The following is a 23,740-nucleotide window of genomic DNA, read 5'->3' on the forward strand; positions in this document are numbered from 1 at the left end:
AATTTAGCTGCGGCGCGAAAAGATTTAGCTAAAACTATCTGTACTAGCAAGGCTGCCACTAACGTTAGCTCTCCACAGAATAAGACGATACAAAATGAACAATGGCAATTTATATTCAGGCGAATTTGTTTGAGTGTAATCACGTTGACCATATTGGAATCAGTATAAAATGGATTTACACTAAGTCTACTTGGGATATCACTTCTCAACAGGAAAAGTTTAAAAAAAAATAAAACAACTGGAGGACATCTTTTAATTCATAACTAAGTGTGCCTGTGTGGGATCACTCGAACCCCCCTTTATCCCCCTCGTAATCACTGCTACATTTTAGCGAGAAACATTGCAGCAACAATTTATTTTGTCAGTATTTTAATGAGGTAAATCATTTATATTGACTGACTATATAGCTAAATGTATGATTTCAATGTTTAGTAGTTGTGGTTATTTGACCCCGTGCAATGACGTCACAGGTAATTGTTGGGAAGCGGGTTTTAATTCGACTTTTTAAACCCCTTTTTCGCTTCAAGCGAATCAGAAATGCATTTATAAAGACCCAGACCATTACATAACTTCGGGTGGGATGGGGCGCGTGCGCGCCAAGTTGAAAGTATTGGGGCCAACAACGCTCATCTAGATATAAAGGCAAGCTGTATAGGTAGCTAGTCAACTAGCAAACATGCTAGCCATGTAGTTAGCCAACTAACAACAATAGTACCTAACTAGCTAAATCAACAGTTATTGAAACGATACAATCTGAAGAGCGCACGAAAACATTGAGCGCACGAGTGTCACGTTGCTACAGGAACACCTACATGTTCCCGCTGCACATGCCATGTCCAGATTATTATAAACTACAATAAATTGCATTTGCAACAGTGTAATACTGTTGATTTGAATGGCTGGAGGCCCGTGCGTCAATTTGTGCGTGTAGCAATATGTTTGATAATGCCACATATCAGGGAAAAGGTCAGGGGTTACAATTGTATAAACCTAACAAAGTTGTTTTTGTTTTTTTATTAAGTCATTCTAGAGATTGTATTAAATATTTGATTCCAAGTAAAAAATATATTGCATTTGCTAGCAAGTAGTCGCTAAATCGAAACACATATGCAAAAGTCTGTTGGAAAATGTTGTGTTGTGAACTATGCCTCAAACACCTCACCTCCCCATATAATACAATGTTTGATTCATGAATAGTGTACAGTGTAACAATGTTGCCATCCTCATTCATTGGCCAGTATTGTGCAGTTTTGGAACTCTTCAGATAAAGGGGATGCCTAGCCAGTTGCACAACTGAATGCATTCAACTGAAATGTGTCTTCTGCATTTAAACCAATCCCTATGAATCGAAGAACTCTTCAGAGAAACACACATGGACCAGAGTAGAACAATAATTTGTGGTTCTATGATTCTATGGAATTGAAAATTGTATTATAGTCCAGAGAACAGCGGCATTGATCATTTTACTTACCACTTGTCTTTTTATTCAGAATATGTGGACGGGACCTTAATCAGCATCCTGGAAGTGGAAAGCACGGAAGCGCTGTGTCCCACACCGCAGACAGGTGATAAGTTCTTCCTTAACCAGAGACATTGACTAGTTTGACAAATTGTTCTTTGCTGGATACTTATTGAAATATTTGTCTATAAATGCATGTACTGTACTTCTATCCGTCAACTGAACTACATCCTCTCACTGCTTCCAGGTGCAGTGTGTAGCCGGAGCAGCACAGAGGGAGGAAGCTCTGGGGAGGAGGCGGTGCAGCAGCGCACCCCTCCGGCTGTGGATGTGCTGGGTGACAACCCCCAGGCTGCGCAAAATGTGGCCGCTGCGCCTCTCCCACCACTGGATAACACGACCACGTCACACCCTGAAAGACACGGACGCGTCAGTGAAAATAACACACCCACAGAGACCCACCCCAACGACAACACTAAGGACAGCCTTGAAAGAGGGGCAATGTCAGATAGTGGTGGTGGAGGAAGATTGGGGCCGTTGCACCCCAAGGACCCTAGTCTCTCTACAAAGTCCCATTCAGACAGACTCTCTGACACACAGACAGACGGAACAGCGCAATATTCGCATTATGTGTCACAAACTGATAACAGCAGCCACACAGACAGACAAACGAGCGGTACAGAGTGGAGTGCTGCTGGACCAGGCCAGGACCAGGCTCTGCATCAGAGAGTTGCAGGTGGACTGGTGGTCGTCAGTGGGACAGAAAGGGGCCAGCCTCTCCCAGAGAAATTGGAATATAAACAAGAGACTGGAATCGAGGAACTTGGCAGAGAACACCCAGCTAGACACCTTCCCTCTAAATCCTGCTCAACAGTGTCGCCACGTCCCCTCGGCCCAAATAAAGATACAGTCCCAGACCACAACGAAGACAGAGGGATGGAGCAGCCTCAAACAACTCCGCCGACTCAGGCAAATCAGGCCAGCGACATACCTCTGTCTGAAGTCCAAGAGCAAGCAGGCATTCTCCCAAATTCTGAGCAGCCTATCCCCCCAGTGCTCATCACTGACAACAGTAAGAAGAAACAAACAGACATCTCCACAGAACCTAAAATCACGCAGAACTCAAATTACGACCAAGAAGAGATACAGGGAGCTAATGCGGTGGATCAGGGACCACAAGAATCTGAGAGATCTACAGAACCGTCTGAGAGTAGACATGTCACACTTGGGAGTTCACAAACGCTACTCCCAGACCCACCAACTGACATATCCGGGACCCCACAGTCAAGAGAAACATACTCTGGTCTTGTCCCCTACACGCCCCCTGGCAGTGGTAATTCCACCCCAGACTACACAACTGACAGACAGGAGAGTGAGCGCGATATCCAGACAAATCCCCCTCTCCCAACAGAAGAACGGATTGAGACTAACAGGGCAAAGGAGACTGAAACGGCCAAGCACTCACCCAACTTTACAATCCGGTCACAAAGCTCTTTTCTACAGGAGACAACAGCAACAACCCCTCCTATACACCACCTCCCCAGTACAGAAATAGAATTAATGCAGACAGAACAATCTATTGAAGTTCAGATGTCTAATCCTGACCACAAAACCAGGATGGAGACTCCACTGGTCTCTGAGCTCGTGCTGTCAGCTGATGCTCAAGGAGCTGTGATGCATGGAGGAGAGACCAGCCTGGAGTTGCCTGAGGAGGTGCAGGTGGATCAGTGTGTCTTCCTGGAAGAACATCTTGTCAGTGAAGATACTGCTGTTATTGAATTCAACTCTGAGTATTCTGACAGAGAACCAAAGTCGTTTATTGAAGGGACCCATTCGGATATCGAAATGGACCCACTGGCTGCAGGAGAATTTGAGATGTATAGCTTTGTGGAGGAGGAGATTGCGATAGAAGTTGTTGGAGAGAGACCGTCCCTCTCCCCAAGCTACGAAGTAAACTTATTCACCCCACTCATGGAACACTCTGAGAATTGTACAGCCAGTGAGGGACGAGAAATACACCTGCTATCTCACCCTCAAGCGAGTAATGACAATGATCAAGTCATTATCCAGCATCAAAATGACTTTACCCCTAGTCTCTCCACACAAGATGTAGAGATGACTGATGAAGGGCAGAATTTTGAGCCCACAACTACTGAAATTGACAATACTGTGTTGGAAGATTCAAGTGAGGTTTGTGTAGTCCAAACTGTCACAGTATCAGATACTCCAGATGGACAGACGGACACCTGTACACAAGCTGCATTACCTTGTCTGGAGACCAGCACAGCTGTCTCAGACAATAGAGGGGTGAGCATTTCCCCAGCCACATGTCTGAGTGACACACAAACGCTGCCAGGGGAAACGGAAGTGAGAGCAATGGCCAGTACATCTTCTCTTGTCTCCCCAATGGAAGAATTAACAGAGGGGGTTGTTGTACAGTCAAACAGTCAACACAGTATTGAGGTCCTCTCGTCCCCAATTACCATACACTTGCCAGAGGGTAGAAAGCAGAATTGTCCTCTAAAAAAGGTACCAGGAGCCACCTTACAAAATACTACAGAACCCAAGCCCTGTGTTTCTTCTCATGAAGGGACCAAATATCCACAGCCCTGTCCAACACTGACAGAAACCCCAGTGGAGACCCAGCAGGATGTTTATCGTACCGTTAATGTGACAGCAACCGAGGCCAACCCAGAGGCTTCCCGGTCCACGCTCTCTTCTGGCATCATCGACCCAAAACTCCTCCTACTAAAGCGTGGGGACACCCCTCTCCTCAAACATCCTCCCTCCTTATTGTTGGGGGTATCTAGGCAGCAGAGCAGCAGCCTGACGCAGGCTAGCACTAGCAGCTTCAGCTGTGGCTCAGACACAGCACCTGTATTAGAGTGCCTTCCGAAAGCTGTGTCAGTCGCTGTGCCTTTGCCGGAGCCTGTGCCTGTAAGCAGTCATAGAGACCAGACAGAGCCCTCTGTCAAGAGAGAACCCACAGCAGCACCTCCTGCTATTCCCGCTACCAACACCCCATCCCAGTCCCGTATGACCCCTCCATCTACTCCCACACCATGCAAATCTGACAAAGAGGCCTTAGCTCCAATCAAAACATCCACGGGCAAAGCAGTGACTGTGTCTCAAACCCTAAACCCTCTGAACATCATCAATGCATCTTCCAAGCCCCTCTCTGCCCCCAAATTGCCCTCAACATCAGGCAATGTGACGAGGCGTAAACTCTCCAGTTCCTCCAGGGGTGGGAGCCAGTCCGGACCACCGCCTGTCATCCGGCCACGGCTAGCCGGTGTGAAGGGCCCGGGGCTCAGCAGCCCTACGGAGGAGAGCAGTGATGAGGCTGACCTGGCAGTGAAGGCCCAGCCTAGCCGCAGGAGCATGGTCAACCCCAGCCCAGCAGTGAGCAAGGTATGCCCCAAAATGGCTTTCTGTGTAGGCTTAGCTGTTTTCTTCAGATGTGCTGCCAAATCAGTGATTATATTGCTACGTATCAACAGAGACCATTCTTTTGGCATGAAAGATGGGCTAATGATTGCTCTGACAGTTTTCTTAAGCAGCATACAATAAACATTTTGCTACTGTGCGAATAGTTGTTTATTATACTTATAATGAAGGCATAATGTGTTTAAATGCAATTTTGTGATATTCAATTCAGCAAAAACTGAAATAGAGATATATAAATCACATTTTAATTTTATTTGTCACATGTGCCGAATACAACAGGTAAACTTACCGTGAAATGCTTACTTACAAGCCCTTAACCAGCAATGCAGTTTTAAGTCAAATAAATACATAAATCAACACAATAACAATAACGAGGCTACATACAGGGGGTACCGGTACCGAGTCAATGTGCGGGGTACAGGTTAGTCGAGGTAATATGTACAGTACCAGCCAAAAGTTTGGACACACCTACTCATTCATGGTTTTTGCTTTATTTTAACTTTATTTTTTTTTACAGACATCACAACTATGAAATAACACACATGGAATCATGTAGTAACCCAAAAAGTGTTAAACAAATCAAAATATTTTAGATTCTTCAAAGTAGCCACCCTTTGCCTTGATGACAGCTTTGCACACTCTCGGCGTTCCAAAAGGTGTCTAAACTTTTGACTGGTACTGTACATGTAGGTAGGGTTAAAGTGTCTTTGCAGTATCTAAGCAGCGAGTAGCAGCAACGTAAAAAAAAAAAAAGGGGGGTGGTCAATGCAAATAGTCCGGGTAGCCATTTGAAGAACTGTTCAGCAGTGTTATGGCTTGTAGGTCGAAGCTGTTAAGGAGCCTTTTGGAGCTAATACTGGTACTGCTTGCTGTGCAGTAGCAGAGGGAACATAAACTCCCTTTTCAGTTTTGAAGAATTTGGAGCTTGATGGCTATGGTTAATTAAATGTAGCTGGCTGAGTCGGTGCTGCAATATCCACTATATATACAAAAGTATGTGGACACCCCTTCAAATTAGTGAATCCCACCTTTCCAACAAGTCAGTTTGTCAAATTCTGCCCTGCTAGAGCTGCCCCGGTAAAGGTGCTTTTATTGTGAAGTGGAAACGTCTAGGAGTAACCGGCTGAGCCGCGAAGTGGTAGGCCATACAAGTTGACAGAACGGGGCCGCCGAGTGCTGAAAAATGTTCTGTCCTCGGTTGCTCTGGAAGCAACGTCACACGATAACTGTTTGTCGGGAGCTTCATGAAATGGGTTTCCATGGCCGAGCAGCCGCACACAAGCCTAAGATCACCATGTGCAATGCCAAGCGTCAGTTGGAGTGGTTTAAAGTTCGCCATCATTGGGCTCTGGAGCAGTGGAAATGTGTTCTCTGGAGTGATTAATCATGCTTCACCATCTGGCAGTCCGACAGACGAACCTGGGTTTGGCGTATGCCAGGAAAACGCTTTCAGCATGTTTTCACTGTTTTCCAATTATAGCATTTCATTCACAGTTCTCAAAATGGTTTCTCCATTTGTTTCATGCAGTGATATTTCATATGCAGTGTTCTGCTTTAGTGATTAAGTTGGCCACGTTTTAAGCCATGTATGTTTTCCAGCATGAGCAGAGAAAGAGCAGGCCAGAAAGAAAGGCCATTTTCTCAAAGGTAAGCGGTGGGTGTCAGACGCTCCGATAGATCACACTTGCAGAATGCTCGCTGATCACTGAATGATTACATGAGATAGCAGGTTGTGTACACTGCAAAGTCTGTATGGGTGTAGGCTACAGAATAGTAAACTTTTTTTTGTTTTGTTTTCAATGCAGCATGTGATTTCTTGAGGTATAGCCTACGGTATCAAAGAGATTTGTTGATAGCTTGATATACAACATGTTTGAGACAGATTTAGCTGTGATCTCTATGCATGTTTGCCTCTGTTCCAGTAGGAACAATCTTGTTATGGTCCTGCTCAAAAGTCCTCATTTCCTTCTCGCCGCCTTTCCCTCCGTTTCCAGGTACGCCAGTGGATAGCAGACAGGGTCACACAAAATTGGTCACCCGCCTCCTCATCCACTTCATACCCCTCTCCTGGCCTATCATCCTTCATTGACTGGACTCCCAGCACTACTCCCCTCATACTCCGAGGTGCCCAGGGCAGGTTCCTCTCTCCTCCCTTTATGGGCCCAGGAGGCTCCTCCCCATCGGACCCTGTCACTCCCCATCGACCCCGCATGGAGCGTCGCGCAGACATGGCTGAACTAGCCAAACACGTGAGTCAGCGTTCTGATTTGGACCACGTCTCCTGCTCATCCTTCTGACCTTTGTTCCAAATTGTCAACTGTGAATAGTTTTTCATTTAATCAACTGTCTAGATTGGAACAATTTGAGTTTCTTTATTTCTATAATTCCGGATGTGAACTATGTGTTGTAGGAGGCGGAGATAGAGGGCAGGACCGTAGCGTTGAGGAGGGAAGGCTTTTGGTCTATGAAGCGACTGACCCGCCTGACGGAGCCGGTCCGGCCCAAAGTTCACTGGGACTACCTGTGTGAGGAGATGCAGTGGCTCTCGGCCGACTTTGCCCAGGAGAGGAGGTGGAAGAGAGGGGTCGCCAGGAAGGTAAGAAACCCTCTTATATCACTTTTATTTTACACCACTTGGCATCCATATTGCAGAGAGATTGGTATTACCTATTGTTTGCTTAACCACTGCCATGATTTCAGGTTAGGTCCAACAAGTTCAAAAGAACTCAATTACATATGCATGTTTCTCCAGGTGGTGCGGATGGTGATGCGACATCACGAGGAGCTGCGGCAGAAGGAGGAGAAGGCCAAGAGGGACGAGCACGCCAAAATCAGACGAGTCGCCTCCAACATAGCCAAGGAGGTCCGGGCCTTCTGGAGCAGTGTTGAGAAGGTGGTGCAGTACAAGCAGCAGTCCCGGTTAGAGGAGAAGAGGAAGAAGGCTCTGGACCTCCAGCTGGACTTCATCGTGGGCCAGACAGAGAAATACTCTGACCTCCTCAGTCAGGCCCTGGAAACGGCACCGGCTGGGAACAGTGAACCTGCACCCTCACCACCCAGAAATTCTCTTCCACTTGTTGTGGATGAAGATGGTGAGAACTGTTTCTTTGCTAATTGTTTCTTGAGTATCCAGATTGCCACCATTCAGGCTCTCTAGTTATACCAGTGGAGGCTGCTGAGGGGAGGACGGCTCATAATAATGGCTGGAATGGAGTGAATGGAATGGTATCAAACGCATGAAAACCATGTGTTTGATACCAATCAACTAACTAAATTCCGGACATTATTATGAGCCGTCCTCCCCTCTTCAGCCTCCACTGGTATAACTAGAGAGCCTGAATAATTTACAACATAAGGAGGTTGTTGTAGCCACTGCTCTTACTTCAGCTGATGTGTGTTGTGCATCCTGGTGCAAAATGCCTTCTGCGTGTCACCTGTTGGTGCTACACGTTGGTGACGGATGTGTTGCTTTGAGACTTTGTGAAAAGCACTGTTTTAAAATGCAATGAATTGCTATTGTTGACCCAAAGCATCTTCTGTAAGATTCAGTTGCTAAGGTGTACACTAGTACTCTTCAGTGTGCCTCTGTTTAGTTTCCATTAGCAACTGTCAGACTCAGTGACGCCAGTCCAGCAACCCCCGCCACCGCGGAAATCTAATTAGCGGTAAAATAAAATCCCCATTTAAAAAAAAATCTGTCCGTTTTAAGCTAGAGATCCGTTTTGCTCTACGACCCCCACAAGCGTCGTGGGCCTCGTCTGAAGTCGGTACAGCCGATCTGCCAACTTCTGTCTGTAGCGTCCGAACAGTTTGGGCTACACACTAATATGACCCCACTGTAGAAATATGCGACTCACGAACATGTACAGTGCATTCGGAAAGTATTCAGACCCCTTGAATTTTCCAAATTTTGTTACCTTATTCTAAAATTGATCCCTCATCAATCTACACACAATACCACATAATTACAAAGCAAAAACAGGTTTTTAGAAATGTTTGCAAAAGTATAAAAAAACAACTGAAATATCACATTTACATAAGTCTTCAGACCCTTTACTCAGTACTTTGTTGAAGCACCTTAGGCAGCGATTACAGCCTTGAGTCTTCTTGGGTATGACGCTACAAGCCTGGCACACCTGTATTTGGGGAGTTTCTCCCATTCTTCTCAGGAGATCTTCTCAAGCTCTGTTTGACAATGATCCAAAATACACAATCAAGTCCACATTAAAATGGTTAAAAAGCAACAAATTTGAAGTTTTGGTCCAGACCTAATCCCAATTGAGATGTTGTGGCAGGACTTGAAACGAGCAGATCATGCTTGAAAACTCCCAAATGTCGCTAAGTTAAAGCAATTCTGCATGGAAGAGTGGGCAAAAATTCCTCCACAGCGACATGAGAGGCTGATCAACAACTACAGGAAGCGTTTGGTTGGAGTCATTGCAGCTAAAGGTGTCATCACCAGTTATTGAGTGTAAGGGAGCAATTACTTTTTCACACGGGCATATGGTGTTGCGTAACATTGTTTATTAAATACATTAAATAAGTATGTAATTGTTGTGTTATTTGTTCACTCTGGTTGCCCTTTATCTAATATTAGGTTTTGGTTGAAGATCTGATAACGTTCAGTATAAAAAATAAAAAAAATATGCAGAAGTAGAGCAATTTATAAAGGGGGCAAATACTTTTTCACAGCACTGTAGCTCAGTAGAACCCACCCCGGTTTAGACAGGGTTTAGACTCTTATGGGTTAAAGTGCAAAACTGATTCTCAGTGTAATTCCGTTATGGTGGAATTGCCGAAGGCAAAAGGACAGTCATCTCCTGCCTTCAATTTCTGACTAGAAACGATGCAATTATTGCATCTCTGAAGTGCAGTGACATTCCAGTCATCAGATGTGACTTACTAGTTAGCATAATGGAAGCGAAGCTTTGCCAGAGATTGTAGACTGTTCAATGCTGTTCAAATAAGCATGATGCAGTGTCCTGCACAGTTTCTAGCCCAGGTGCCTTAACAGACTGGCCAATTGGAGACAAGGTTTAACGTTCCTCTCTTCCTTCGTTCCGCCTGCAGACAGAGACTTTGAGCCTCCGTGTGGTGGTGAGGAGGAGGATGATGATGAGGAGACCATCGACGTGGAGGAGGAACAGGATGGCAATGACCCTGAGACCCAGAGGAGGGAGATTGAGCTGCTGAGACAGGAGGGGACCATGTCCCTGGCAGAGCTGCTCAGCACCCTCAAACAGCCCCTTTCACAGGTGGGTACCACTGACACAGGAGACTGGGCAGAGCCCCTCACTCAAACACACGCATACTGCACTCCCATGCCCTTCCTTTGTATAAGCTGGTGCACATTAACCTAATTGTTCATACTTTAAAATGTTATTTGGTGGAGGCTGACTTTGTTCCTTCCACAGGACTCGGAAGAAGAGTGCTCAGACAATTTGTCCACAACAGTGGACGAAGACGCAGAGTTCACAGCCAACGAAGAGGATGGTAAGTGAGGCCTTATTATCCAATTGCAGTGAATGTTATATGCATGTAAAATAGCTCACTTGTCAATATATTGACTTGGCTGTGAGTATTGTGTAATTATTTGTCCCTGTCTGTGGTGCTCAGCTGAAGATGAGGAGGACACCATCGCAGCCCAAGAGGTGGTGGAGGGGGAAGCAGATCACGCAGGCGAGCTGGATGACTTGGCCAAAGAAGGTAACCTCCCACATTACTAAAATAGTACAACAGCTGTATCTGCTGCACAGATGTTGAGTCCAATGTGCTGTCTAGTTGTTTTTAAGCTATTGTCATTTCAAGCTCCACAAGTCACTTTTCTATTCCTATCTGTTGCCATGACGTCCATTATTCAAGACCATTCTAAACTTCATTTTCTTCCAATTCCTCTCCCAGGTGACATGACTGTGGAGGAGCTGCTGGAGAAGTACAAAGGAGCGTATGCCTCTGATTTCGAGGAGCCCTCGGCATCCGCCTCTCCTGCCAGCTCCGAGGAGTCTGAAAATTCTGTAGACGAGGAAGAGGAGAGCGAGGAAGACGAAAATGATGTGGAAAGCAACATCACCACCTCAGGTACTGCCCACTGTAACAAAATAGAACATCTTTGCTCTCTAACCTAGCGAAAACTCTACGAAGCTTCACACTGAGCTTTCAGATTGAATTGATACTGTAGATGGACCTACAAACCAAAAACCTACTTTTTTCCAAGGGCTTTTACCTTATGGATTTGACTGTCAAGCTAGTGCATTTGTCCTGATTTTATACCATGCTCACTGCATTACCCCTCTTCTCACCTATCACTCACCAGATAATGAGGACAGTGATGAGGAAGAGGTCATTGACAATGATGAAGAGGACAGTGATGAAGACGAGTGCGACGAGGGAATGGAGATCCTGCTGAAGGAGGGGGACCACAGTCCCCCTCTCCCAACCGGCCCGCGGCCCAAGAAGGAGATCAGCCACATTGCTGCTACTGCAGAGAGCCTGCAACCCAAAGGCTACACCCTTGCCACAACCAAGGTGGGTAACCCATGCCCTACAACACTGGCCAGATGATCAAACAAGGATCCTTTGCTATTAGTTTGTAGTTGACTTAAGGGAAAGGTTAGTATTGTTCCATTCATTCCGTTCTAGCCGTTACAATAAGCCTGTCCTCCAATAGTAAAATACACTACATGACCAAAAGTATGTGGACACCTGCTTGTCGAACATCTCATTCCAAAATCATGGGCGTTAATATGGAGTTGATTCCATATAAAACATTTGTGCAAATTAATATAACATTCTAAACAGAAGTACCTTATTTATATAAGTATTCAGATCCTTTTCTATGACACTCAAAATTGAGCTCAGGTGCATCCTGTTTCCATTGATCATCTTTGAGATGTTTCTACAACATGATTGGTAAATTCAATTGATTGGACATGACTTGGAAAGGCACACAGATGACAGTGCATGTCGGAGCAAAAACCAAGCCATGAGGTCGAAGGAATTATCTGTAGAGCTCCGAGACAGGATTGTGTCGAGGCACAGATCTGGGTAAGGGTAGCAAAAAGAACATAGTGGCCTCCATCATTCTTAAATGGAAGACGTTTGGAACCACCAAGACTCTTCCTAGAGCTGGCCGCTTAGCCAAACTGAGCAATCAGGGGAGAAGGGCCTTGGTCAGGGAGGTGACCAAGAACCCGAGTTCCTCTGTGGAGATGGGAGAACCTTCCAAAAGGACAACCATCTCTGCAGCACTGCACCAATCAGGCCTTTATGGTAGAGTAGCCAGACGGAAGCCACTCCTCAGTAAAAGGCACATGACAGCCCTCTTGGAGTTTACCAAAAGGCACCTAAAGGACTCTCAGACCATGAGAAACAAGATGTCAGATGAAACCAAGATTAAACTCTTTGGCCTGAATGCCAAGCGTCATGTCTGGAGGAAAGCTCGCACCATCCCTACGGTGAAGCATGGTGCGTGGCAGCATCATGCTGTGAAGATGTTTTTCAGCGGGAGGGACTGGGAGACTAGTCAGGATCGAAGGAAAGATGAACGGAGCGAAGTACAGAGCGGTCCTTGATGAAAACCTGCTCCAGAGATCTCAGGACCTCAGACTAGGGTGAAGGTTCACCTTCCAACAGGACAACGACCCTAAGCATAAAGCCAAGATAACATAGGAGTGGCTTTGGGACAAGTCTCTGAATATCCTTGAGTGGCTGAGCCAGAGCCCGGACTTGAACCCGATCTAACATCTCTGGAGAGACCTGAAAATAGCTGTGCAGCGATGTTCTCCATCCAACCTGACAGAGCTTTGAGAGGATCTGCAGAGAAGAATGTAGCGTCAAACCCAAGAAGACTCAAGGCTGTAATCGCTGCCAAAGGTGCTGAGTAAAGGGTCTGAATACTTATGTAAATGTGATATTTAAGTTGTTTTTTTATACTTTTGCTAACATTTCTAAAAACCTGTTTTTGCTTTATTGTTTGTTCTTCGTCAATAGGTTAAGACTCCCATTCCGTTCTTGCTGGTGGGCCAGCTGCGTGAGTACCAGCACATCGGCCTGGACTGGCTGGTCACCATGTACGAGAAGAAGCTCAACGGCATCCTGGCTGACGAGATGGGCCTGGGGAAGACCATCCAGACGATCGCCTTGCTAGCTCACCTCGCCTGTGAGAAGGGTAAGACATTGAGTCATTCATACACTGTTTCAACATTTTACCAGGACAATAGAAGAGATGTACACAACCTATATATCGGATACTAAATCAAGTTGGTTGTTCAGGTAACTGGGGGCCCCATCTTATTATCGTGCCAACCAGTGTGATGCTGAATTGGGAGATGGAGCTGAAGCGCTGGTGTCCTGGATTCAAAATCCTCACTTATTACGGCAGTCAGAAGGAGAGGAAACTCAAGAGACAGGTAAACAATCACCAAATCCCCTCGTAAATGGATACAAATCTTCACTGGCACTTACTAACTCGGGCCTATTTCCTCACGATGACCCCTCTCCAGCGCACTCTGTTCTGGGCAGTCCTCTCCATTTTGTTTCACCCGTTGACGATTTTTCTAATTGTCTGCGTTAAACTCCCACCTCCAGGTATTTCTTTGGCAACCTCTTTTCCTTTTCCCTTGCGGGTTCCAAAATAATCTTCACTGACGCTGCCTCATCTCCTTTCTGGTGCTCCCTGTCTCATTCCAACTGAACAAAAAGTCAGCCTTGCATACTGAAGTGGATAAAAGCCCTGGCCCACTGAAATGGATCAATTCAAGTGCCAGACCCTTTCGATAAGCTAATAAAAACGTCCTCTTTTTTTCAGGGTTGGACCAAGCCCAACGCCTTCCACGTGTGCATCACCTCCTACAAGCTGGTGCTGCAGGACCACCAGGCCTTCCGTCGCAAGTCCTGGCGCTACCTCATCCTGGACGAGGCCCAGAACATCAAGAACTTCAAGTCCCAGCGCTGGCAGAGCCTGCTCAACTTCAACAGGTCTGCACTAAGGGAGGAGGGAGGAGATGGTTATAGATGGCCAGTATAACTGTTGCCATTGAACATCATAATCCTAATTTATGAATGAATAAATAATAATAATAACACAAAGGATTCTTATAGCATTTTCTAAAAACCTTCAGACAAGTGCTTCCATTTCTCTGCATTCTTCCTTTACCAATATCAGTCAAAATTATGACAACAAAAGCTGAAAGTTCTTCGTCCAGTAGAATATAAAAAATCTTTAGTCCTCACAACCTCTGGTCATTATAACGTCTTTCTATGTTTTTTTTTCTCCTGGCCCCAGTCAGAGGCGCCTGCTCTTGACGGGCACCCCTCTGCAGAACAGCCTGATGGAGCTGTGGTCCCTGATGCACTTCCTCATGCCCCACGTCTTTCAGTCTCACCGAGAGTTTAAGGAGTGGTTCTCCAACCCCCTCACCGGCATGATCGAGGGCAGCCAGGAGTACAATGAGGGCCTGGTCAAGAGGTTACATAAGGTAAGAACTCAGGCTGCTGTAGATGGAGGAACACGCAGTTGGTCAAGGGGGTGTGGATTGGTCTGAATATTTAGGAGGGTCCAGATTATCTGTTAAATAAGAATATACTATTTATTACCATGAACTGTTTTAGATGTTTGTTGTCTGTTTTAGATGTTTTGAAAGACATTCTGTTCCCTAACCCGACATATCACCACTTTTTGTTTTTCCCTTCCAGGTGCTCAGGCCGTTTCTGTTGAGGAGAATCAAGGTGGATGTGGAAAAGCAGATGCCTAAGAAATATGAGCATGTGGTGCGCTGCCGTCTGTCCAAGAGACAGCGCTTCCTCTACGATGACTTCATGGCACAGGCCTCGTAAGTATCTATAGACAAGGGTGTTACTGGAAGCAAATTAATGCATTGCAGGAGAGCTCATTGGTTTGAAAATCTGCAAGTAATTAGCTAATGACCTGTATAGTCCTATTTCTAACATTTCCCAGAATGTTTTTACATCTATGATGTTGTAATTTAAACAGCTACTGTTGCTTAGATCATCTACTAGTTAGCATTGTATAGGAATCCTTTTTTTTTTTTTGTCATTTCACTGTATTTCTCTACCTTTCTATCGCTCTCTCTCTTAGCACCCGGGAAACGCTGGCCAACGGTCACTTCATGTCTGTGATCAACATCTTGATGCAGCTCCGTAAAGTGTGTAACCACCCCAACCTGTTTGACCCGCGGCCCATCCACTCCCCCTTCATCACCAAGCCCATCGTCTTCCACACGGCCTCCCTGGTACAGAGAGCCCTGGAGATCTCCCCATTCAAGGTTAGCGTGTGTGTGTACGCACATAAACATTTAGATGCATACAAAATGCATTTTATACGTATTTAAACCTCCATAACCGAACCCCTCCACTCCTCTGTCCCTCAGCGCGGTGACCTGTCTTTGTTTGACCTGGTGGGTCTAGAGGGCAGCGTGTCCAGGTACAAGGCCGACGTGTTTCTGCCCCGCCGGAAGGTCAGCGGCCAGCTGATCCAGGAGATCATGGAGTCCCCCGACCCTCCTCCCCGCCCCAAACCTGTCCGTATGAAGGTCAACAGGATGTTCCAGCCCTTACCTAAGGCTGATGGTTGCACGGTGCTGATGGTGAACAACCCTCGGCTCACCTGCCCGGTCACCCCTGCTGCTCAGGCCCCAAGGCCCCGTCTCATCCAGGATGTGACCCCAACCCTCACCCCTTCACCTCTAGTCCAACAAGGTTAGTACTAAATAGCATGGATTTAGATGGAAATAATACATGAATAGTTGCTGATTTGACATGGAAAAGATCAACATGACCCAAGTGTTTTTTCTTTTTTCTTACGGTCCGATTTTAACATGCATTCCGTTCAACGTTTCTTGTGGAAACTTCTACACAGCCAGACAAACTATTGTATTCTACACAAGCCAGATCTAAAGTCATCCTGTCTTCTCTTCCCTTGTTTCCATGAACCCTCAGCGGTGTATTCAGTGGCACCCACTGCCCCTTCACGCCCGCCTGTGCACCCCAGCGGCCCCTGTGCAGTGGGAACTGTCGTGAGGTCTGGCTCCCCAATGCCAGTCCTGGCTGTGCGCTCGCCCACCGCCTCCTGCAACCCCGCCACCCATTCCACCCCTCCTTCCAGCAACGTCATGACCCAACGGGTTCTGCTCAGCCCAGACATGCAGGCCCGACTTCCCTGTGAGTACCTGCCATTCTCTCAAACACTCTTATCGGGCAACCAATGTGCGTGAAGAGTGCATAAGAACAAACTGAAAATGCACTGAATTACCTTTTTGGTGAAATGTCACGTCAACATTTATTTAATGACTCTCTTTCTCCATCTCAGCTGGGGAGGTAGTGAGTATCGCCCACCTGGCCTCGTTGGCTGGGCGTCCTGTGTCGTCGTGCCAGGGCAGTAAGCCTGTTACCTTCCAGCTGCAGGGCAACAAGCTCACCCTGTCTGGAACCCAGCTCCACCAGGTCCCTGTGGCCCCTCCACGCCCAGTACAAGGTCCACTCAGATCCTAACAGTAACTAAAGTATCATAGAGCAGTATATATATATATATATATATACTGCTCTGAGTGGCCCATGTCATAACTCTAGAATGTGTTGATATAGGCAGCCATCTTGGTGTTCTATTAAATGTAGTGGTACGGTATCTATCCTATACTGCGCTGACAGGAGTGTCTAAATGGGTTCTTAATGTGGGCTCCGCAGGTAACTTCATGCATCTGGTGACCAGCGGAGGACAGCACCACCTCATCAGCCAGCCAGCCCAGGTAGCAGTGTTCAGTTCAGCCAACACCCATGCTGCCACCCCCTCTCCCGCACCCTCGGAAATCCAGCTTCCTCTCAACGCTTCTCAAGGTACAGCAGCGTCCCCCTTCAAGACTACGGTCCCTGATCTGATCTTCTCTGGTTAGCTGTCTTTCACCCTGGACTCGTTGTTTAAGCGGTTCATAGATGGTCATGTTCTTACTCGTCTTTCCTCTCCAGTGCCCTCCTCCATGGTGACCAGCTCTGGGATTGTGAAGATCGTGGTACGCCAGTCAAGCAAGGAAGGAGGAGGTGTACCCACCCTGGCAGTGCCCCCTTCTCCCCGCGTAGCCCCCCAGGCGTCACCCTCCATACACCACCATGCCAATACCAACATTGCTCTGAGATCCCCCCTTGCACATTGCCACCCTGGACCCGTCACTGCTCAATACACCCTGGCCCCACCTAGAACCCCTACGTCGGTCACAATTAGAACCTCTACCCCAGCCCCTCCTCGTATCCCTACCCCAGCCCCTCCTCGAACCCCTATCCCAGCCCCTCCTCGAACCCCTACTCCTGCCCCACTTCAAAATCCTACCCCAGCCCCCAGTCAGCCTGAGCCCCCTCGCCCAGTGCTGAAGGTAGTAAAAGGGCCAGCCGAAACCAGCACAGAACAGAAAGGTGAGTTGATGAATGCAAATCATTTGAAAACTGTTTCTGTATTTACAATCCCTGTATTGAACAAGTCACTTCTCCTCTCTAGCTCGTCTGAATTCTTTGTCAACGCGTGAGGAGAGCAGCAACACTAAATCAGCCGTTCCTAAATCAGGGTCCCATGTTGGTGGATTTGTCCCCCCTCGACCTCGGGCACAACCTCGCCCACATCCTCGCTCCCCCTTCTACATGGTACCTTCCACTACATCTGCTTTTATTTTTTTACATATCTCTTTTTTTCCCTTGCTACTTGTTTAAATCACCATGTAGGAAGTAATGAGGTTGTCATATTTTCTAGCATATCCCACAGTAGTACCTTTTTGTGTTATGTCAGTCATCAGTCCACAGCATAACTCTTAAACTGACTCCTGTCATGTTCCTTTAAAGAGACTTCATAACTTTTTTGTATATTTTTTGACAATGCTGTGCCGATCTGATCCCACCTCCCACGTTAACCTTGCAACCTCATTGGACATCATTCCACCTGCCAATCAACATTGGGCGAGTTAGTTTTGCATGGCCCAGTGCCAGCACCGGGCCATGTAAAACTAACTCGCCCAATGTCCCTCAAAGTTTGGTTGTGGCTAATTCCTTGTTGTACAGACTAGTATGGCAAGAAAGCAATTGTGAGGATGTAATTGTATACTATGGAAAAAGTTATAGCCTACTTATGTTTGCATCAAATGTCCTACTCCTTGAAAGTCATGTAATAATTTATATATTGCATTTGCGTACGTGATAAATTATGATCGCTGGAAATCAACTGCAGTGTTGGATTGTTACATATCATGGAATACCTGTCTGCATGTTTATAAGGACAGATGGCATGGAATTATTTGATTTGGATGGATGGTTGATAAAACAGAAAGGCACTTTATTTATTTTTAAAGCAGGTGAAATTTGCAGTATACATTTCTCGAGAGTTGTATTCGTGCCTGTGATTCCCGTAATATATTCCAAAATTCAAACAAAATACACCAGCGACAGCATTTAGGAGATGCATAGTGTTTCTGATTAGTTTGACAATTGCCTTCTAATGTATTTGTCTGGCTACATTACCATCAATAGCGCACATCATTTTCTGCTTGGTTTCCAGATAAATGTAGCCTATTGAAAGAGAAATTAAACTACTACCGAGGCCTAATAGATCGAATTTTAAATGTTTTATTATTATGTTGCATGGATTTGATCAATGTGTTTTTGCTGTGATCAAAATAACTAATGTTAAGTGCATGTAACAAGGCAATCCCACTAATTTCAGTGCGCGCACTCACTACATGACATGAACGAGCGTGTCTCTCATGCACTAAATCATGCCAAGTGAAAATATAACGATTCTGTGCCTTTTGCCGCTGGGAGAGGACTGCAGATGGTTTATTATTCATGCATGATCCGTACATTGACACGTTGAGTCCAAAACAGGCGGTTAAATAAAATGAACACGGTTGTTTTCAGTCCTCTGGAGCGCCTATTTAATTGTTGCCGTCTTATCAACTGACAAACTGTCCCTTTTCTCCCCGTCAGTCATGGCTGGCAGACAGCCGCAAGAAGCAGCGAGACAGCCGCCTGGCCCAAATCATCCGGATCAATGACCTGCACTGCAGCGCCAAGCCCGTGTACGGCCATGAGGTGCTGGACTTCCTCACCTTCCTCCCGGGCTCCTGCCCTGCGCCGGCCCCCAGGGCCCTGGGTCAGTGGGGCCGCTCGGGCCACACCGCCTGCTTATTCGCCCAGTCCCACAGCACCGTGGACTACTGGGACCAAAGCCGCGCCCTGAGGGAGGCCATCCACACCACTGAGGACAGGCTGCAGCTGCTCAAAGATGTGATAGAAAGGTAACAAAACTGGCTGCTGCTTTCCACTGTCTGGAACCATGAGACAGTCTAGATTTTTGTTCTAGCCCTTCACTAACACCAGTTTATTTTTTTAATATATTTTTTTACTAATGACCAAGCCCTTCATTAGTTAAATCCGGTGTGTCTGTTTTCAAAGACTTTCTGTTTATCTTTCTTGTGATGCCTACCTGATTTTTCTACTCCTCCAGGTTTACGTTTGTGATCCCACCGGTGGAGGCTCCGACCATCACCATGCACAGCTGCCACCCCCCTCCATCTCTGAGCCACAAGCAGGCCGTGTTCACCTCGCTGCTCTCCTCCCAGGTGGCCCCGCTCACACGCAGTCTGCACCGCATCCAGTGCAACATGAGGACCCACTTCCCTGACCTGAGGCTGATCCAGTACGACTGCGGTGAGTCCCCACTCCTCAGACATCACACTTGTTTGTTCTATAGGACTTAACACCCTAGACTCGATTGACACACCAGTGCGTCAATCTAAAAAATATAAGAGTTAAAAAATGACCACTCTATGGAAAGGGGAGACTCTCAAGTGCAAGGGGACTCGTCTGAAGTCGGTACCGTTGATGTGCCAACGTGTGTTTTGACGCATCCGAACCGTTTGGTTTACTAACTAATGTGATCCCACTGTGGAACTCGATGGTGTTTTCCGTAATGCTCTATGACCCCCCCCCATAATTGTCACGGGACTTGTCTAAAGTTAACTGTTACCGGCTTAAAAAATGTATGGAAGTGTGGAGGTCGTTTTGTGCCTACCCTAAAGGGGTTCAAAATGTGTTACAAAATATTATTTATATATTTCCTGAGCTTTCTCATATCTACTAGATATCGGACATACACTTCAAAACCTTATTCCTTATGACATTTTTTTTACTGTCTTTTTTTTGCCATTTATGAATGTGTTTTTCTATGGGTTATTGTAGTAAAGGGCAAATAATTGTTTTCAATTTTTTTGTGGATACCTAAAGGGGTCTTAAAATTCTAAATCAAATGGCTAAATGATCCATCTTAAAACAATTCCATAGGTCAGCTTAGAACAATAGTTGGGGCCGGTACATCCTGTGTAAACACGAACTCACTTTCTTGACAACAAACATGGAGAACTTTGACGAAAGGCTATCAGAACAAGTTCACAAATAAAAATGTCTTTATGATACCTCGTGTTGGGATCTCCAAGACAGGAAAATGAGTTTGACCTCCTGGAAAGAGATTGGGAGATAATGGGGATAGATGTGGTAAAAAGGTCGATGGAATGCAGACCGTGGGGTAGAAAGACACTGGATTGGTGCACGTTCAACAAATCTGATCAAACAAAGTGGACATTTCTTAAGTCTGTCATGCTGATTTGATGTATAGTCACAAGCCCACAAGGTGGTTACTAAAATCCGATTTGGATATACACTGGAAAACATTATAACTGTGAAGTATTGGTCCCATGTTTCATGAGCTGAAATAAATTAAAAAATCCCTGAAATTTCCACACGCACAAAAGCTTTTTTCTTTCAAATTTTGTGCACAAATTTGTTTATATCCCTGTGAGTGAGCATTTCTCCTTTGCCAAGATAATCCATCCACCTGACAGGTATGGCATATCAAGAAGCTAATTAAACAGCATGATCATTACACAGATGCACCTTGTGCCGGGGACAATAAAAGGCCACTTTAAAATGTGCAGTTTTGTCACACAACACATTGCCACAGATGTTTAAAGTTTTTGCGGAGCGTGCAATTGGCACGCTGACTGCAGGAATATCCACCAGAGCTGTAACCATGCCAGCCCAGGACCTCCACACCTGTCTCTTTCACTTGTGGGATTGTCTGAGGGGGGCCTATGGCCTATGCCCTCCCAGGCCCACCCATGGCTGCACCCCTGCCCAGTCATGTCAAATCCATAGATTAGGGCCTAATGACTGATTTTCCTTTAACTCAGTTAAAATCTTAGAAATTGTTGCTTTAAATATTTTTGTTCAGTATGTTGGACTAGTCGCTGCGTAACATTTAGAAGTTGTTGAGTAACTAGCACTGAGTAACTACGAGTGGTGCGGTGCAGACCAATTTATTGGATGCGTATGAAAGCTCGCTGAATCGCAAGATATATGAATGCTCTGACTTCTGCGGGGGCCGCATTGCAGCAAATGCGGTCCGGCCATTGCAGACATTGGATTGACCATGCAGAGTCTTTTAGGAAACTTGTCTTGTTTTAACTTGGCATTCGTTGAGGAATTTGAACTCTGACACCTCCCATCAGTTTGGCTGTGTGTTTGCACACACCATGACACGAAAAGCCACTGTGTTAACTAGAAGTGTTGTTACTTCGAATGCGGAACGGGACACAGTCTCTCTGGGTTCACTGGGTCAGGCTCAGGTTCTGTGTCTCTGGGTTCAGTTCCCCAGAGCAGCGTGTCTTTCAGTTGAAGACATTGTGGCATTTGTCTGAGGAAAAAAAGTGCTTTTAACTCAATACAGCCTTTGAGCAATAACACTGTGGTGTGTGTGTGCAGGTAAGCTGCAGACACTCCACACTCTGCTGCGACGGCTGAAGGAGGGCCAACACCGCGTGCTCATCTTCACCCAGATGACCCGCATGCTGGACGTGCTGGAGCAGTTCCTTGGCTATCATGGGCACATCTACCTTCGCCTGGACGGCAGCACCCGTGTCGAGCAGAGACAGGTGAGTGGCGCTGTGACTCCTGAGCTCTATGGGATTCTGTTGTTGTCTTGGTCTTCAGCAACTCAGTCAGTTGGCGTCGATTCCATTTCAAAGGAATTTTCCGGCTATTTGGTTTCTTGAGTTGAATGAAATTGACCCGGAGTTCAACACTGTTCTGAAACTGCTAAAGGATGCTGACTGTCGGTTGAAAACAAGAAACATTTGTTTTCTCCTGTGTCCATCATACATCTTTCTCTCCCTCTCAGTCCCTGATGGATCGCTTCAACGCGGACCGCCGCATCTTCTGCTTCATCCTGTCCACGCGTAGCGGTGGCGTGGGGGTGAACCTCACGGGCGCCGACACGGTGGTGTTCTACGACAGTGACTGGAACCCCACCATGGACGCCCAGGCCCAGGACCGCTGCCACCGCATCGGACAGACCCGCGACGTCCACATCTACAGGTGCCCAGTTGAAACCCTCCACTGAAAGTCTCCAGAAACCGCATGAGCTGTCTGCGGACTCCGAAGGTATGACAATGTGTTGAACGTCTGGTGTGACTATTCTCCCCCCCACCCCCTTCCAGGCTGATCAGTGAGCGCACGGTGGAGGAGAACATCCTGAAGAAGGCCAACCAGAAGAGGATGCTGGGAGACATGGCGATCGAAGGAGGCAACTTCACCACTGCTTTCTTCAGACAGGTAAGTCTCCACTGACACTACTCTTTGACGTCGTCCATTCGCTCTGACTTGAGGGCAGTTCAAAAACGAACTACGCTCCTCTCTCTCTCCTCTCAGCAAACCATCAGGGAACTATTTGATGTGACGGAGGGGGAGAAGAAGGAGATGATCGTGGAGCTCTCTGTGCCCCAGCCTGAGGAAGAGGAGACTGTCAACAAACAGAGCACCACCATCCTGGAGCAGGTCAGTCACAACCAACACACTGGCAATAACAGGATGTATAGGAGATTTACTGGTGTGTTCAGAGCAGGTGTCTCTCAGACCATAGACGCCTGTTTATACCACAACATACAGCAGCAGGAGTCTGGAAGAGACCCAGAGACTAGCACCTGAGTGTTTGGATCATTACTGACTCCATACAAACAAGCTTTAAAAATATAATGAATAAACTTGATTATTAGAGATCAAATGATTGTGTTATTTAAGTCAGCAAACATCAATCTTACTCCAGTCTTACTCCATGCTAACCAGCCAATCGTGAAAATCACAGAATTGACGGATGAGAATGTCAAATTTGTCATAGAGAACACCGATCTGTCGGTTGCAAATTCCATCCGACGTGTCTTTATGTCAAAGGTTGCAACAATAGCTATTGTTAAATTTGTCATAGAGAACACCGATCTGTCGGTTGCAAATTCCATCCGACGTGTCTTTATGTCAAAGGTTGCAACAATAGCTATTGTTAAATTTGTCATAGAGAACACCAATCTGTCGGTTGCAAATTCCATCCGACGTGTCTTTATGTCAAAGGTTGCAACAATAGCTATAGAAAAAAAAGTGGGGCTAGCCCCCATTAGAGGGGTATGATCGGAGGACCAAGGTAAGGGACTAGGGGTAAGAATTGACAGTAGGGTCACTGTTCCCATAAACTAATTTTCTCTCTCTGCCACAGGCCCTGTGTCGTGCCGAGGATGAGGAGGACATAGTGGCCGCCTCCCAAGCCAAAGCAGAGCAGGTAGCTGAACTGGCAGAGTTCAACGAGGCCATCCCATTGGACGAGGCTGGTGAAGGGAGGGACCCAGAAGAAGAGGAGCTCTCCAAGGCCGAGCAGGAGATAGCGGCTCTTGTGGAGCAGGTGATTGTTGCTCAATATCCCTGTTTTTGCCCTATCCTATCTGTTATTTGACGATGTGGAGC

General features: G+C 46.4%; 1 protein-coding gene across 1 annotated transcript in view; it reads left to right on the top strand.

Moving 5' to 3' along the window:
- The first annotated feature begins 935 nt into the window (after window positions 1–935).
- The window catches only part of LOC120029698 (helicase SRCAP-like), a 29,128-nt gene continuing 6,323 nt past the window's right edge, over window positions 936–23,740 (top strand). Inside the window, exons 1-32 of the mRNA XM_038974964.1 lie at window positions 936–966; window positions 1,491–1,565; window positions 1,707–1,962; window positions 3,076–3,211; window positions 4,067–4,870; window positions 6,901–7,155; window positions 7,317–7,502; window positions 7,659–7,998; window positions 9,977–10,161; window positions 10,321–10,399; window positions 10,523–10,612; window positions 10,808–10,984; window positions 11,220–11,431; window positions 12,896–13,073; window positions 13,178–13,314; window positions 13,713–13,882; window positions 14,190–14,382; window positions 14,600–14,736; window positions 15,003–15,189; window positions 15,295–15,622; window positions 15,863–16,084; window positions 16,233–16,397; window positions 16,607–16,756; window positions 16,886–17,326; window positions 17,409–17,551; window positions 18,884–19,194; window positions 19,404–19,606; window positions 21,716–21,885; window positions 22,131–22,327; window positions 22,450–22,564; window positions 22,661–22,786; window positions 23,496–23,678. Of these exons, the coding sequence (XP_038830892.1) occupies window positions 936–966; window positions 1,491–1,565; window positions 1,707–1,962; window positions 3,076–3,211; window positions 4,067–4,870; window positions 6,901–7,155; window positions 7,317–7,502; window positions 7,659–7,998; window positions 9,977–10,161; window positions 10,321–10,399; window positions 10,523–10,612; window positions 10,808–10,984; window positions 11,220–11,431; window positions 12,896–13,073; window positions 13,178–13,314; window positions 13,713–13,882; window positions 14,190–14,382; window positions 14,600–14,736; window positions 15,003–15,189; window positions 15,295–15,622; window positions 15,863–16,084; window positions 16,233–16,397; window positions 16,607–16,756; window positions 16,886–17,326; window positions 17,409–17,551; window positions 18,884–19,194; window positions 19,404–19,606; window positions 21,716–21,885; window positions 22,131–22,327; window positions 22,450–22,564; window positions 22,661–22,786; window positions 23,496–23,678 (6,582 nt within the window). The remainder of the gene's footprint in view (window positions 967–1,490; window positions 1,566–1,706; window positions 1,963–3,075; window positions 3,212–4,066; window positions 4,871–6,900; window positions 7,156–7,316; window positions 7,503–7,658; window positions 7,999–9,976; window positions 10,162–10,320; window positions 10,400–10,522; window positions 10,613–10,807; window positions 10,985–11,219; window positions 11,432–12,895; window positions 13,074–13,177; window positions 13,315–13,712; window positions 13,883–14,189; window positions 14,383–14,599; window positions 14,737–15,002; window positions 15,190–15,294; window positions 15,623–15,862; window positions 16,085–16,232; window positions 16,398–16,606; window positions 16,757–16,885; window positions 17,327–17,408; window positions 17,552–18,883; window positions 19,195–19,403; window positions 19,607–21,715; window positions 21,886–22,130; window positions 22,328–22,449; window positions 22,565–22,660; window positions 22,787–23,495; window positions 23,679–23,740) is intronic.

The sequence above is a fragment of the Salvelinus namaycush genome, chromosome 35, assembly GCF_016432855.1.
Source record: "Salvelinus namaycush isolate Seneca chromosome 35, SaNama_1.0, whole genome shotgun sequence".
NCBI lineage: Eukaryota > Metazoa > Chordata > Actinopteri > Salmoniformes > Salmonidae > Salvelinus > Salvelinus namaycush.